At 40.5% G+C, this 14,243-nt stretch overlaps 1 protein-coding gene across 1 annotated transcript; it reads left to right on the top strand.

Annotated features, from left to right (window-relative positions):
• The first annotated feature begins 1,389 nt into the window (after window positions 1-1,389).
• On the top strand, window positions 1,390-14,243 carry SRI (sorcin). Its single transcript, XM_036911818.2, has 8 exons — window positions 1,390-1,547; window positions 2,461-2,544; window positions 4,554-4,623; window positions 8,850-8,893; window positions 9,679-9,826; window positions 10,041-10,154; window positions 11,158-11,216; window positions 12,811-14,243. The coding sequence occupies exons 1-8, from the start codon at window positions 1,497-1,499 to the stop codon at window positions 12,835-12,837; spliced, it is 597 nt and encodes a 198-aa protein (XP_036767713.1). The 5' UTR covers window positions 1,390-1,496; the 3' UTR covers window positions 12,838-14,243.

Genomic DNA, 14,243 nt, shown 5'->3' with positions numbered 1-14,243 from the left:
CCTCTCTAAGGACTATTTCTCTCTCTCAACTCCAGGAACAAAATAGACAATGTTGCCCTGTCCATCTGGTTATCTTTATCTGCTCCTGGTGGCCTGCAAGGAGCTAGAGACCAGTTTTTAACTCCTTCCACATATAATTAACAATCCTGTATGGTACACTTAAAAATGTGTTAAGAGAGTAGCTCTCATATTAAGTGTTCTTATCACAATAATAATTTAAAAAGTACTCGTAAAATGTCTTATCTACCTCGATGATTGCTATGGTATTTGAACACAGTAACCTACTTCCTGGATCACAAACTAGGTAATAATAAATAGTTTATTTGACCTGAGACAACAAGGCCCATTAGAATTTTTCTCATAATTCAGGACTTTCATTTTTGGAGTTTAGGTATCCAAAAAGAATACTTGGAGGGAAGTTACAATAAGAGGAAAGCAATGACCCTAATGTGAGCTCCGTTGAGGCCACCGTCCACCACTGTGAACATACAGTACTGCACTCAGCAGGTGCTCCAATCTTGTAAATGTTGGTGATTCAATTTTTCTGTGTGAATCTTGCTCATTAATGCATTTTTAAAAACGTTAGCAGTCTGCCTGAAATTACATGAAACACCACCAAACAAAAACCTCACATCAGAATTGCTTTAGATTGTTCAGCTGGATGAACAAGAAAAATGAATCAAGTAAAGCAAATCATTGTCTGAATCACCTAAGTTCCAGTCTCACCTTCCTGAGTTTTTACGTACACACTCTTAGCTTGCTCTAAACTTTTCTTGTATCAAAAGTAGCTGAGTAATTTTGGAGAGAGGGTTTTGTCTGAATCAGCGAGATAATTCAAACAACTTATTTTCTAAGAAGGATCTGGGCGAGGCTGCCCTCCCTGGTAAATGCCCTCTGTCCCATATCTGAGTTACGCCCAGCTTAACCAGGAGATGCCAATATCCCCTAGCGAGGAAGCACACTATTGTTCAGTGAAATGCAATCTCAAGCTACACTCCCTGCACACAGTTCCTGAGGTTTACTGCTGGTTTCCAAGGACACTTTCATATTTTGTTCTTTCACTGTCTCCTTCCCCCACAGGCATCTAAGAGCTGCCCTTTTCCCGCAATAGTGCACTCTGCTTAGAGCCTGTCGGCCTTGCCCAATGAAGTTGTTTAAAATAAAAAACGCACTAGACAATTGCCAAGTAGGAAGAAAAAAAAAAGAATTCCCGGGGCACAGTATTGGTGTTGGAATGTGCCATTCGTTTCGAAGGGAGGAAAGTGCTTGGCGTGGATTGCATCGCGGGTCTGAGGTCACTTCCCGGACCTTGGATTATACACGGCCTGGGCACAGTAACCGCACAGATAGGGCAGCGCGCACGCAGGGGGCCGCGGCTGCCCGCAGACGGGTTCGGGAGGCGGCGCGGGCGCGGGGGCCCCTCCGCCACGTGGTGCGCTCCGGGGCGGCGCGCGGCGGGGCGGCAGCGGGCGCAGGGCGGCGGCGCAGTCTGCACCATGGCCTACCCGGGGCACCCTGGCGCCAGCGGCGGGTACTACCCAGGCGGGGTAAGTGCTGTCCGCGCGGGCTCGAGGCCCCGGGCGGACCCTTGACACCAACGACACCGAAAGGCCGCGCTGGGGGCCCGTGTCGGGGCGGCTCCCCGGCGCCTCCCGGCCCCGGCTTCTGCCTGCCGGCCGCCCGACCCAGACCCTACCCTTTGCCTCTTTCTCCGACTCCTTCGGGTCTGTTCCGTCTTACGCCGGGTGGATTTTAACCCAGGGAGCCCGCCCTGTGACTCTCGGATGCGTGGCGTGAAATTGTACACATTGCACGTCGGCTTGCTCCCCCTCTCTGTTTCCCCTGAGAGCAACAGCCATTTTAATCTAGAATGGTCCAGACATCTACCTCTCCCTCTTTAAAAGAAAGTGAGAAAAAAAGAAAAGGCGGGCGAGAGACCACTGCGGGAGGAGGGCTGCCTCTCGGGCGCAGGGATGCTCGTCGCCGTGGGAACTGTTCCGGGACAGAACGTTCTCCCGTCTCACCGCCCCGGTGCTGGCTGCGAAACAGCCCCGCCAGACACCTAATCCCACGCTAGGCTACACCTGCCTCTAGCGCTTTTAAAATACCATGAACGCTGTAAAAATAGAAGGAAAGCAACTCCGAGCCGTGTTCATACGTGGCTTGCCCAGGTTGTATTTACCTCAGTAACCTGTAGGCTAATAAGGATTTTTAAAGTTACTTCACTTACATAGATGTTAACTATCAGACAACTCATTTTGGTCCAAACTGCCAGTTTTTAAATTATAATGGAGTGCGAGTGGAAGAAAGGGGTGGAGTGTTTGCAGTTACAGTGTGCCTGGTGGCAGGGAGTAAACGATGAGGGGCGGGCAATTGCCTGGCTTTGCACAAAGGCACTCAATGGCCAGAGAATAAAACTTGATTCAGCGGCATGATGCATTTGTGTTTCCTGTTTTACAGTATGGAGGGGCCCCCGGAGGACCTGCATTTCCTGGACAAACTCAGGACCCGCTGTATGGCTATTTTGCTGCTGTAGCTGGACAGGTTAGCTTTCCTTTTAATATTAAAGAATTGTGAGAGAGTGCGTCTGTATTAGCCTTTGTTATAGTACAGAAAAACGCACTTGCCTCAGGGAAAGAATCCTTTTGCCTCTGCAAAAGAGAAAGAAGGAAATGTATAGTCGGTTTCTTATTTTTGAATATTAAGAACAAATTAGGACAGAGTGTTACTCCTATTTATTTTAAATCCAAAACTAAACTAGTGATTGAATTAGGGTCAGATTGAATAAAACGGGGGATTTTAAATTACTTTGAAGATCTGTAAGGTGGAAGAATACTTTTAGAACTATGAGTTTTGAGGCTTCAGGGAGTTTCCGGAAAAGAAATCCCAGAGCTGGTGAAATCCCTGATTTTACAATTTAGTGTACCAGTAACTATGTAGCCAGATTCAATTTAACACGTTCCTTGGTTTGAATTTGATTATTAATCAATTGCCCCCTAAGGAAATCAGTATATATGGTAAAAACCCACCAGCTTCAAAACAAGAAAGCTGCTTCTCTTTTCTTACTATTAGGAAGTTAATTTTGTACAGTTTAGTTTCTTTTTGATGCAGATGTTGTTACCGGGTCAGCTCTTCTGTGTCCTTACTAGGTTTTGTGGCCTCTTGATCCAGAGAGAGAATAAAGACCTTCAAGACCTTTCCCTTCCCCGCACTCTGAGTTGGGTGACAGCGGTGGTGTGCACTGGGGGAGGACACGTCCCCTGCTCAGGAGGCCACTGCGTATGGTACATGTACTGCTGCTGTGACCCAGACGTGTCCAAAGGGCATGTTTGCTTTTCTGAATCCAACTTAGCTTTCTTTTGATGAAAAATGAGAAATAACACCATCTTTATATGAAAATACCTTAGAATACTATGGGATAGAAACCCAAGACCATCTTTTGGAATAGCATTCTAAGAAATGCAGTTGGAGAAATTGAGTGGAAAATTGAGTCTGAAACTGAGTTTCCCTTTAAGTATCTGCTCAATCTGTTGATGATCTGTATCTCTGAAACCACAAGAGCAGGCGGAGCTCTAGGCTGTATTCTTAGATTGCCTCTGTCTCCAGCCCTGTAAGTGACCCCACCTGCTTAGCTTTCAGCAGCCCTGGCCTGCATCAGCATATCCATCATCTTTCAAATTATTAATCCTGTTCCTCGTTTAGAATTTAAAATACCCATGGACTTGAAGATTTAGTGTCTAATTTTTAAATCCCTAGAAGTAACATGTATCTAGTTTCTGAACAAGGTCTGCAAATAAATGATAATAGGAACCTGTATCTTCCACATACAACTGTGGTCTGGAAAAACATTCACCCCATCAGAAGCAAAGATGATCACAAAGGCTTCACTCTGTTAGAACCAAACTTTTTATCTACTGATGTCGTATGTACACCCTGCTCTCCCCTCCCCTGCCAAAAAAAAAAAAATGATTTTTAAGCAACTACGTAATTTTATTTGAAAATACTTAACTTTGGCATTTTTCTAGCTCAGATTGAGAGTAGCAGTTCAAGACAAAGTAGTTTTATTCATACATTAAAAAATATTTATCAATGGGGGAAGCTGAGCTCAGTGTTTTATTAAAAGAGGAACCTTACACTTGAGAAGGTTTATGCCACATCTGATTGAGGAACTTAGAGGAAATGGTGAAAAGATGTTGGTAATACTAAGGTATAGGTGTAACTAGCTTTCAGACTTTGTTAATTCTTGTGTAATAATTATTTAAAATAGTCTGAAATTGAATGTGCTCTTCAGGTATTAAGAAATGCATTTATTGTTCATTTCCCTAATTACCCATTTGGGGAAGAGGACTTAATTTGTTTTTCTTTCATCATTCAATTATTTTTGAAAGTAGAATCTAGAAAATACCTGTATTTGGAAGACTGCTTTAGAAAAATGCATAATACTCATTTTCTTTGTTATTGTTGCTTTCAATACTCAACACTGAGTATTGAAAGAAAAGAACTAGAAGGTACAAATCACTATTGTGATTCCTCTTCACATTTGTTTTCAAAAGGATGGGCAAATAGATGCCGATGAATTGCAGAGATGCCTGACACAGTCGGGCATTGCCGGAGGATACAAACGTAAGTTGGCAGGCCCCCAATTTCTCTGAAAGTACTGTTTTTGCTGTTCCCGTGATCATAACCTTCACGGAAACCCAGCTTTTCTGATCAGCAAAATTTAGAAATTTGAAGCCAAATTCTGTTCATTATTTCAAAATGTTATTTTGAAAACAGTTCTTACTTACTAACTCATTGCATACTACCTACCAGTTTAGTGGTTTCTTGGATGTAGGTTCCATGCATTTGGACTCATGCTAAGCAATGACCTACTTTCTGTGGCTTCCTTCACAGTGGATGGCGAGGTTAGTGCTGACATGAAGCCTGCCAGGTCAGGTGTCATGATCGACAGGAGCTAACATTTACTGCGGACTGTGTGCCAAGCCCTTACTCTGTCCCGAGCCTGGTGGCCTTTAGGTCTGGCCCATGAGTGGCCTGTCCTGCCCTCCTGGTTCTGAGTGGTTGGTCCTGTCTGCCTTCCCCTGCCTTTCTTCCTGCCGCTTCAGAGAGGGGCTCAGGCTAAGTCAGAGATGCCCTTCCTAATTTCTAAGCTCTTTATACTGGTCCTCCTCCTGCCTCTCCTCCTCAGTTCCTCTCAGACAGGATCTGCGGCCTTATAATTCAGCACTTACATCCCTTCCTGCCCTTTGAGCTCTCTGCCACGAGCTGCAAATGAGGAGCCATTGCAGAGATGCTGCATCCAGAGGGCCTTCTCTTCATCCCACACACGTACCACATGCTTCTTCTCAAATCAGATCTCAAGCAGGGCAGATATCCAGGGTGGAGATTAGTGTCTTGACAGAAGTGCCTTACCTGCCGACTTCTTTGCCAGATGTTAATTGAGATACACATCAAATTGCCTGGTAAACTGTGAATTAAAATGCTGAAAACTGGAATCTACACCAGAGGATTTATACCGCGTTTTTGGACCATTTGATGGCATATTTACTAGATGGCTCTCTTTTTAAATGATTGGCCCTTCTGTTTTTATCATCCTTTGTTTTATATGACTTTGATAAATATCCTATTAATATCTCCTTCAATATCCTAGTAATATGGGGGAATTAATGCAAAAGAGGAACACTTTACATATGTCATTTAAGCTGGTCCAAAACAAAGGAAGCACTTTCTCAATTAGGGGACTTTTCACTGTTGTAGGTAATACAATTAAATTGTTCATTGTTAACTTCAAGCAGTTGGGGCTAGTGAACAAAGAAGGTCTAGTGTCAGGGTTTACAACAGTGACCGTGTCACAATATAAACTGCTGTTCTGCATCCTTTCATTAGAAGAGGTGTGGCCTGTTTTGAAGTCACACTAACAAAGTGGGTTGTATATCCTTGGAGAGCAGTCCTCTTAAAGCTTTCATTTGAGAATGATGGCGTCGTCATGGCCTTAGACCACTGAGTTACAGGGAAGACATTTCGTCAGGCCTCAGAACCATGTGATGGAATTAATTTCCTTACTGTCATCCAGTTGTGGAGGCTGTAAGGCACCCCTCACCATCCTGCTGGGAACATGTCAGAGTGAGCTCTGTAATACAGACGTTATACAGCCACTGGTCTTATAGACCCAGCTTCCAAACCAGAAAGTACAGATGGGGGAAGGGGAAGGGATACTGCAGCCTATACCTGTGGGCATTTTCTTAACCAGTTTAAAAGGAAGCAGACATAACTAGAGGTGGAGCCGATGAGGGAAGTTGCTCTAGTCTGTACAATAGTGATTCACTTCTGTCTTTCCCTTGAGTGTAATTGTTCCTCTGTGGTAAGTCTGAGAGAAACAACTAGAGGTAGGGTCGCTTACATGGTGAATTTCTACTAAAAGAAAAGAGGCTTGAAGGATTCTGGTAGAATGAACGGGAAAAAGGGAAGAGTAAAAGTAAAATGATTGCAGAGAGTCTTTTGAAATTAATTAAAACAATTAACATTAACGAAAGCAATTTCTGGGGAAAAATACAATTAAAATTCAAGAAGAGTTTTTGTTACCCAAACTTAGATGTCAGTGTTCTAGTTCGTTAAACTGCAGTGATAAATTTTCTTGGTTAACATTTATTCATTGCCCATCTCATTCCCTCCCTGTTAAATCACACAAAAGATGAGATTTCCAAATTTCTGTGCTTCCTGTCATACAGCTCTGACCTGTCACTCCCCTCTGTCGTAGCTCTTTGGTGCCTATAAAAAAAGGTGAACGCCTTAGCCTCTGTAATGGGGCCTCATCAAACAGTACTTCCTCCAACTTCCTTTGCATGCCCTGGACTTTCCTGCTTCTCTGTTTATCCTGGTCCCTAGCTCTATTTGGCTATCACCAGATGTCCTACATCTTTTCTATCATTCAAGGATTGCCTTAAATGCTACTTCTCTGAAGTATTTCTTACTAGGAGGGAACCTCAATACCTCTTGGTATTTCTCAGTATCTCCATTATGGCTTATCACTCTACCTTGATTAAGTCATGTGCTCATGACATATCTTTTCCTTAGACTCTCAGCTAGGGCAGGACCCAGTTTTGCATTTGTATCTCCAGTGTTCTTGGTTTCCTGAGCCTTGCATTTAGTGAGTACTTAATAGACATTTGTTGAGTTAATGAGTATGGGAGATGTTCTGAAATGGAAGAAATCAAAGCCCAATACCCTTATTGGTATTTTGACTTTAAGACTGCTATTTGACTTAAGGGATTATACATCATTTTTAAGTATCAGTAAAAATCAGATTCTATTTTAAAAACATCCTTCTTAGACTCTCTTAGGGGGGTATATACAGCTCTGCATAGGGATGAGAATTCAGTCTCATCCACTCATACTTGTCCAACAATTTTCAGTGGGCATCCACCATGTGCTGGGTGCAAACCCAAACAATGTGTGTGGGATGTTGCGAAAAGCATTGGGATAAGTGATGTACAGTGTGGATCATATACATACTATGTATGCTTAGGTATATTCCCAGTAGGTCATTAAACAGTAAGTGTATTCTGGTTTGGTTGTCTAAGTGAGGTATGGAAATGCCCTCAGAACACCCTTGAACTGTAAACAAAAGTCTTTTGAACAGTGGCCATTGCTGAACTGGTTATTGCAGACCAGCCCAGAGTGTTCGCTCTTAACACATAATTCTAAAATATTTATCTGGTTTCATATACAGGCTTATGGAATATGAACAGAGGTCATAGGCTATTTGAGGTAGGAGGTTACCATTCAGTACCTGACATTAAATGGAAAGAAAGAAAAACAAATATTAGACACAGAACTAACCAGCAATTTACAGTCAGTTGTCGTACAGTAGGAAACAAAGCAAACCTATTGTCCCACCTACCATGGCGTATATAATACCTTGTGGCTCCTTATGGTGAACTGAACTCACTATAGTACAATTTCAAAGGCAAGAAGGTAATATAATACTTTTAAAAGACAATGATAGAAAAATGTAAGCCTATCCAAGAATAGGGATAACTGTACAGTGAACTTCTGTGTACCAATCAGCTTCAACAGTTATCAAAGGTGTTTCCATTCTTATTTCATCTATAAACTTGCCCGTTTTCTTCTGAAGTAGTAGCAGTTTGAATCTATGCTAAAATAATTAATGTGATTTCAAATAAGATGTGATTTCAAAACTGAAACACAGGTTTGAACTGCACGGGTCCACTTATACACAGATGTTTTTCCCCAATAAATATGTTGGAAATTTTTTAGATTTGCAACAATTTGAGAAAACTTTTTTTCTCCAGCTTAAGAATTCAGTATATAATGCATACACAAAATATGTCTTCACCAACTGTTTACGATTAGTAAGGCTTCCTGTCAATAGTAGGCTATTAGTTAAGTTTTTGGGGAGGCAAAAGTTACATGTGCATTTTCGACTATGCAGGGGTCTGTGCCCCTAACTCCCATGTTAAGATTCAATTGGTATCTTAACATTTCTGTATACAAAAAACATCAGTGTATACTTTTCTAAAAGATAAGGACACTTTTTTCCCCAAATTCAAAACCATAAACACACTTGAAAATACTAACAGTACTATGCAATACTTTTTTTAAAAAAATTGAAGTTGTTAAAATCAAAATTGGGTTTTAGAAGGAATCTTGTCTATCTGGAAAAAGTCTGTCTAATTTAAAGCTCCACACAATTTAGTTTCACATAGGTTCAGCAGCATATAAAAATAAAAGTATATAAATGATCACATTCCTAATTAATTTGAATGTACCCAGGGTAATGTCAACTTTTAAAATTGTAATAATATTTATGTACTTTTTTGATTTAACAGCTTTTAACCTGGAGACTTGTCGGCTTATGGTTTCAATGCTGGATGTATCCTTTACCTAGATTGCTGTCTAGAGTATTTATACTTGACCAAAAAACCTCCTTCCTCAAGGTTTTAATCCAAGAATTAGTACCCAGTAAACACAGAGTGACAAATGACCACAAAAAGTTTGCCACAATCTTCGGCTTTAAGATGTAATTTGGTGTGAGAAAGGAAGAGAGCCTAGCACACAGAATGTTGTTCAAGAATTCAAGGAAGCATCAAAGAGAAATGAGCCTGGCAATCCGAGCGGTCAGGGAAGCTTTTTGGCTTTCACACTGATGGTTCTTTAGGGTTCACACCTGACCTTCAAGCGGTGGAATTTGCCACCTCACAGTTTTTGACTCAGTTGAGCTAGTGCTGGGCCCTGTCGTGCCTTCCATCCCACCTTATTTCCCAAAAGTGAAAAGCCTGGGTCTGGGGGCTTAACAAGGGCTTAGGGCCACAGAGGACCCCAAGACAAAAGGGTAAGTAGCCTAGCCTGGGGCACCCAGAAAGGGCAGCCCTATTCCAGTAACAAGACTGCTTTTTACATGTGGCTCACAGTGGCCATGTTATTTCCTCGCAGTCACATCACATAGATTATCTTTTCCCCACAGTGAGAATATGGATTCAGAGCTTTGTCTCCATGGGCCCTTCTTCTTATATCATTAGAGGATCGTTTTATTATGTCATGCCAAGAACATGTAACATTTTAGCAGAAAGAAATTAGATTCCCATACCCTTGACCTTTGATTTAACCATTAAAAAATGTTGCAAAATACAGATGCTGTCATCCTTGATTACAGCTCAGAGAGATATGTCAGGCACGATGGGTTTCAATGAGTTTAAAGAACTCTGGGCTGTACTGAATGGCTGGAGACAGCACTTCATCAGTTTTGACAGTGACAGGAGTGGAACCGTGGATCCTCAGGAACTGCAGAAGGCCCTGACAACAATGGGTGGGTATGGCCAACCCCAGCTCTCTCTTCCGTGGTAGAAGAGTTCTTTTTAATTCTCAAGGGAAGTGCTACAGGCAGCTTCTCTTTTGTCAAAGTAGTGTGTATTCACAATTGAAATGAATACACTCAATCTTAAACAATTATGCCTGGTTATTTTAATGGGCTTTTTGTAATCCTTTAACTATCTTTGCTGGCTGATTTTTCCTCCCTCCAGGATTTAGGTTGAGTCCCCAGGCTGTGAATTCAATTGCAAAACGATACAGCACCAATGGCAAGATCACCTTCGATGACTATATCGCCTGCTGCGTCAAACTGCGAGCTCTCACAGGTGTGGTTTTGAAGAGAGTGTTACCACCACGGGCCAAAAAGGCACAGTTTTTATATTTCACTTCTCAGGGCTTCTGAACTCTTACTGTTCACAATCTTTACCCCCCCTAATTTTAGTGGCCTTTTAATTATTGCTATTGAGCATAGCTAGTAGAATAATGTTTTTCAGAAGTCTTTTCAAATTAGTAAGTAACCTGCCATTAAATAATCCTAACTAAATTTTACTAAAAGGCTCCAAAACATAAACAGGCTACTTGTATAATTTTTTATCAGATTATAAGTATCCTGTGATTTCTCCCTCAAATTGAAATATGTGAAAAGAGTGAAATTTGTCATTTGAGAGGCTGTCTTTTCTGATTCCTCCTGTTGGAAAGCAACATAATATAGTGGTCATCTGCTTCAGATATACTTCTTAAATGAGGCTATTATCAATAATCTGTACTTTTCTGTTCCCTCTATTCTTTTTCTTCCTCTGGTATATTTTTTCTTGTCCCATCCCTCACCTTTGTTTTTTTTACTTTCTTAATATGGTTTCATAATTTTCTTGCATTGAGCGGAGATTTTTTATTAAATCCTTTTCACTAGGACAGAGCTGAAAATGTTTGGACTAGTTGGTCACAGCCATTTGTCATGTTCAGAACGCCGTCTGGTTTTAATCAAATGATATCCTTGTTGTAAAGAAGTCTGAAATTCTGTGCTTCCATCACAGTCAAGTAATGGCCTTGGAAGTCACCAGAGCTTTACTGACTTTGGGATAAGGCATTTTCTTCCAGTTCCAGGTTAAAATGACAATTGGTCACCTTCTGTATATTGTATTACTTTGCTGTATATGAAATCTATTGATATCCATGTAGTTGGTTTCTTTGCTCTGTGTTTTCTTTTGTTAGCTGGTTGTACAATGTAAATGTTATTACAGTTTGAATCTATGCTGAAATAATTAACTAATGTGATTTCAAATAAGATGATTTTAAAAAGCCAATACATTTTGCTGTGGTGTTTTGCAGATAGTTTTCGAAGACGGGATACTGCTCAGCAAGGTGTTGTGAATTTCCCATACGATGATGTAAGTCTCAGTAAATTCAGAACTGAGTAAATGAATAAGGTATATACCAAATGGGCATCCCTTTTTAAGTCAGATGTTAAGAGCATCTTAAGGATGCTAGAGAATTAAGCTTAAATGATTAGAAGGAGTTACCATTCCAAATTTATTAATTTTATTTATTACTAGTCTTATCCATAGACCAGTATTTGATTTTCATTTAAAAATCCTAGGTCAAAGCCCAGCCTGCCCCACTTACTTAGCTGGATCACTTAGGCAGTTTCTTCATTGCTCTGAGACTGAGGAAGGAGGAAGCAGTAATAATGCCTCCTTCACTGGGCTTGAGTTCGACCAGGTATGTCCTCGACACCCATGCAGAGTTCTGTCTGCCTTTCCCATTGTTAGATCATCTCAGTCATTGAGAAGTGACTTGAACAGCTCAGAGACGCATGTGGCACACCCCCATTCTTCATCGAGGACATAAGGCACAAACAAGTTACAATTTAAAACTGTATTCACTACACAGCTGTCCAAAAAGATCTAGGATAAGGCCACATGACCAGTGTGACAGTAACCAAGTGCCACCTTTGATGGCATTAGTTGGATATACATAACAAAGCTAGGGAGATGTTTTTCCATATTTTGTGCAGCCATTGATTAAAATATCACTTTAGAATGGCAGTGACTATAACTCAACATTCTAAAATGTTTCTCCATTACAAAATACAAAGATGCACATTGTTTGGCCTAGCAGCTGCCGCAGTTAATGAATACAGTTTAAGAAAGCTTGTATGTAAATGTTTACTTTTTCTGCTTAGAGGTGTGTTCTCTTTAGTGTGCATTCACTTCTCACGTGGTAGCTGTCACCCTTTCCCAAGGCAGCCTGTGGAGTGTCAGGGTCACAGGCTTTGACCTCAGAGGGGGCCCCTTGAGAGAGAGCGAAATGTCCAAGTGTTTGGTTTCCTTTTCCCTGAAATAGGGATAATTAGCGTGGTCTTGTGGATAGTTTTACAAGGGTCACCCAGCCCACAGTGCCTCGCTGGTGCTGGAAGAGGGATGAAGAAAATTGGTAGAAAAGTAGAGTCTCTCGGTGTGTGCTTAGTGGTGAGACAAACATTTCACAGTCAGTGCTGATGCTTCTAGACCCAGGCTTCTGAATTGCAGGGGAAGGAGCAGACACTGTTTCTGTGCATACAGAGTCTTGCATACTAGGATTTATTGTAATAAGGCAGGTTTTAGGGGAACACACTGTTGAAAAGCACTGTTAGAGTAGTGGGGTACTGCAGTGTGGAAGTCTTGTGATAAAACAGCATAAAAGCAACTGTTGTTTCTGTTAATGGGTAGGTCAAGAACCTGAGATACTCTTTGGAATTTAAAGAATTACTTATCCATTGGAGTAAGATCTGCTTCCTTTAAGCAGCTTTAATGTGAGAATCTCATTGGATTTTATATTAGACTGCTTCCCTTTCCACCCATCATTTACTCTTATTTTAGAAAGGATTTTTTTTATTATCTACAATTCAAATTAGAAAACCAAAATGTAAGCTACCCAAAAAAAATCTCGGGTGTATTTGGTGTTACGAAGTCCACAGTCTAATGCCCAGTTTCTCTCTTTCAGTTCATTCAGTGTGTCATGAGTGTTTAAACCAAGAGGAAGCTGGAAGCTGGATGAACAGAATCAACATTCCGACGGGAGTTCTTTCGCTCTTACTCTTTGCCTTCAGTAATGTGTGCACTTACATTGCCACTTTTCCTTAACAGCTGTTGTAAAGGTTTATTACTTCACATACAACTGAAGTTTTTAGTATGGATAATAAAATCTTTGGAATTTTATTAATACCAGGTCTGTAACAGCATTTAGGACTTCCTTGAGCCATTGTCATTCATGCCTTATTTTTTGCTTAAGCTTCTCATGTAAATTTAAGTGTGTGAAATGTTAAGGCACATTATACATTTTTCATTGTAAGATACTAAAACTTTTTCTTCAGACTACAGCTGTGGTCTTTCCTAGAAGGGCTTTTGCATCATATTGAAAGTTTTATGTGTGGAGTATTCTTATATAAATGGTTAGACCCTCTTGGATGCAACAAACAAAACATGGTAATGAATGTCAGGGTTAACCTCAGTGGCAACCTTAAGGCTTACAGATATTTTGGTGGCCGTATGAATGGACAGAGAACCAGACTGATGATTTTCTGCCTCTTGAAAACCTATTGAACAATTTGAGTGACAAGTGACTATCTTTCACCAAATTCCTTGTCATCATGCATTAGACCTTTGTTAACTATACTTAAAAGTCTTGTACGTTATGAACTTAACTATGTAAAAAAGAAAATTGTCAGAAAACAACTAAGGGAATATAAGAAAATATCAACTATGGTTATTTTTGGCTAATGGGATTCTAGGTGACTTTAGTTCCTTTCATGCATTTAAGTATTTTCCAAGTTTCCTATAATGTGTGTGCTTTCATTTTAACATCAGAAGATGTTAAAATATTCATATATCCACTTTGATATGCCATGTTCATGTTAAATTTAAAAATATCCACAGCAAAAGGACTGGAAAAAGTGTACCAAAATGTGGATGTGGCTTCCACTGTGAGTCAGGATTTTTCTTCCATCCTAGTACTTTTCCAAATATTTTCTGATAAGCAAGTATTACATTTGTAATGGAAGACATTTTTTTTTCCAGTTTTAAGATCTGGATTCTGATGCTAACTTATTACTAAATATGTGGTTTGATCATTTTGGATAATTTCAGAGCCTCAGTTTTCTCATTGCTCAAAAGGAAATAACTCACCCCATGCGGTAGTTCTGAATATGAAAAAATGTGTTGGTATAATCATCACTAATTTATGTTTCTATTCCTTAAATTTAACACTGGCCTGGTTTGCTTGGGGTTTTTTTGCAAGTGAGCTTAACAGATAAAACAGCAAAATTAGTCTATTTTCTCCTTGCCAGCAGAGTGTTTTATTTTAGGACACAATGCAAGAGTTACCATTCAGATGATCAATTTAGTTCTCAACCAATGAAAATAAAACATTTCTAAGTA

The sequence above is a fragment of the Manis pentadactyla genome, chromosome 7 (genome assembly GCF_030020395.1).
Source record: "Manis pentadactyla isolate mManPen7 chromosome 7, mManPen7.hap1, whole genome shotgun sequence".
NCBI classification, from domain to species: domain Eukaryota; kingdom Metazoa; phylum Chordata; class Mammalia; order Pholidota; family Manidae; genus Manis; species Manis pentadactyla.
Note: the sequence above shows the minus strand (reverse complement) of the source record. Positions and strands in the feature narration are given on the sequence as shown.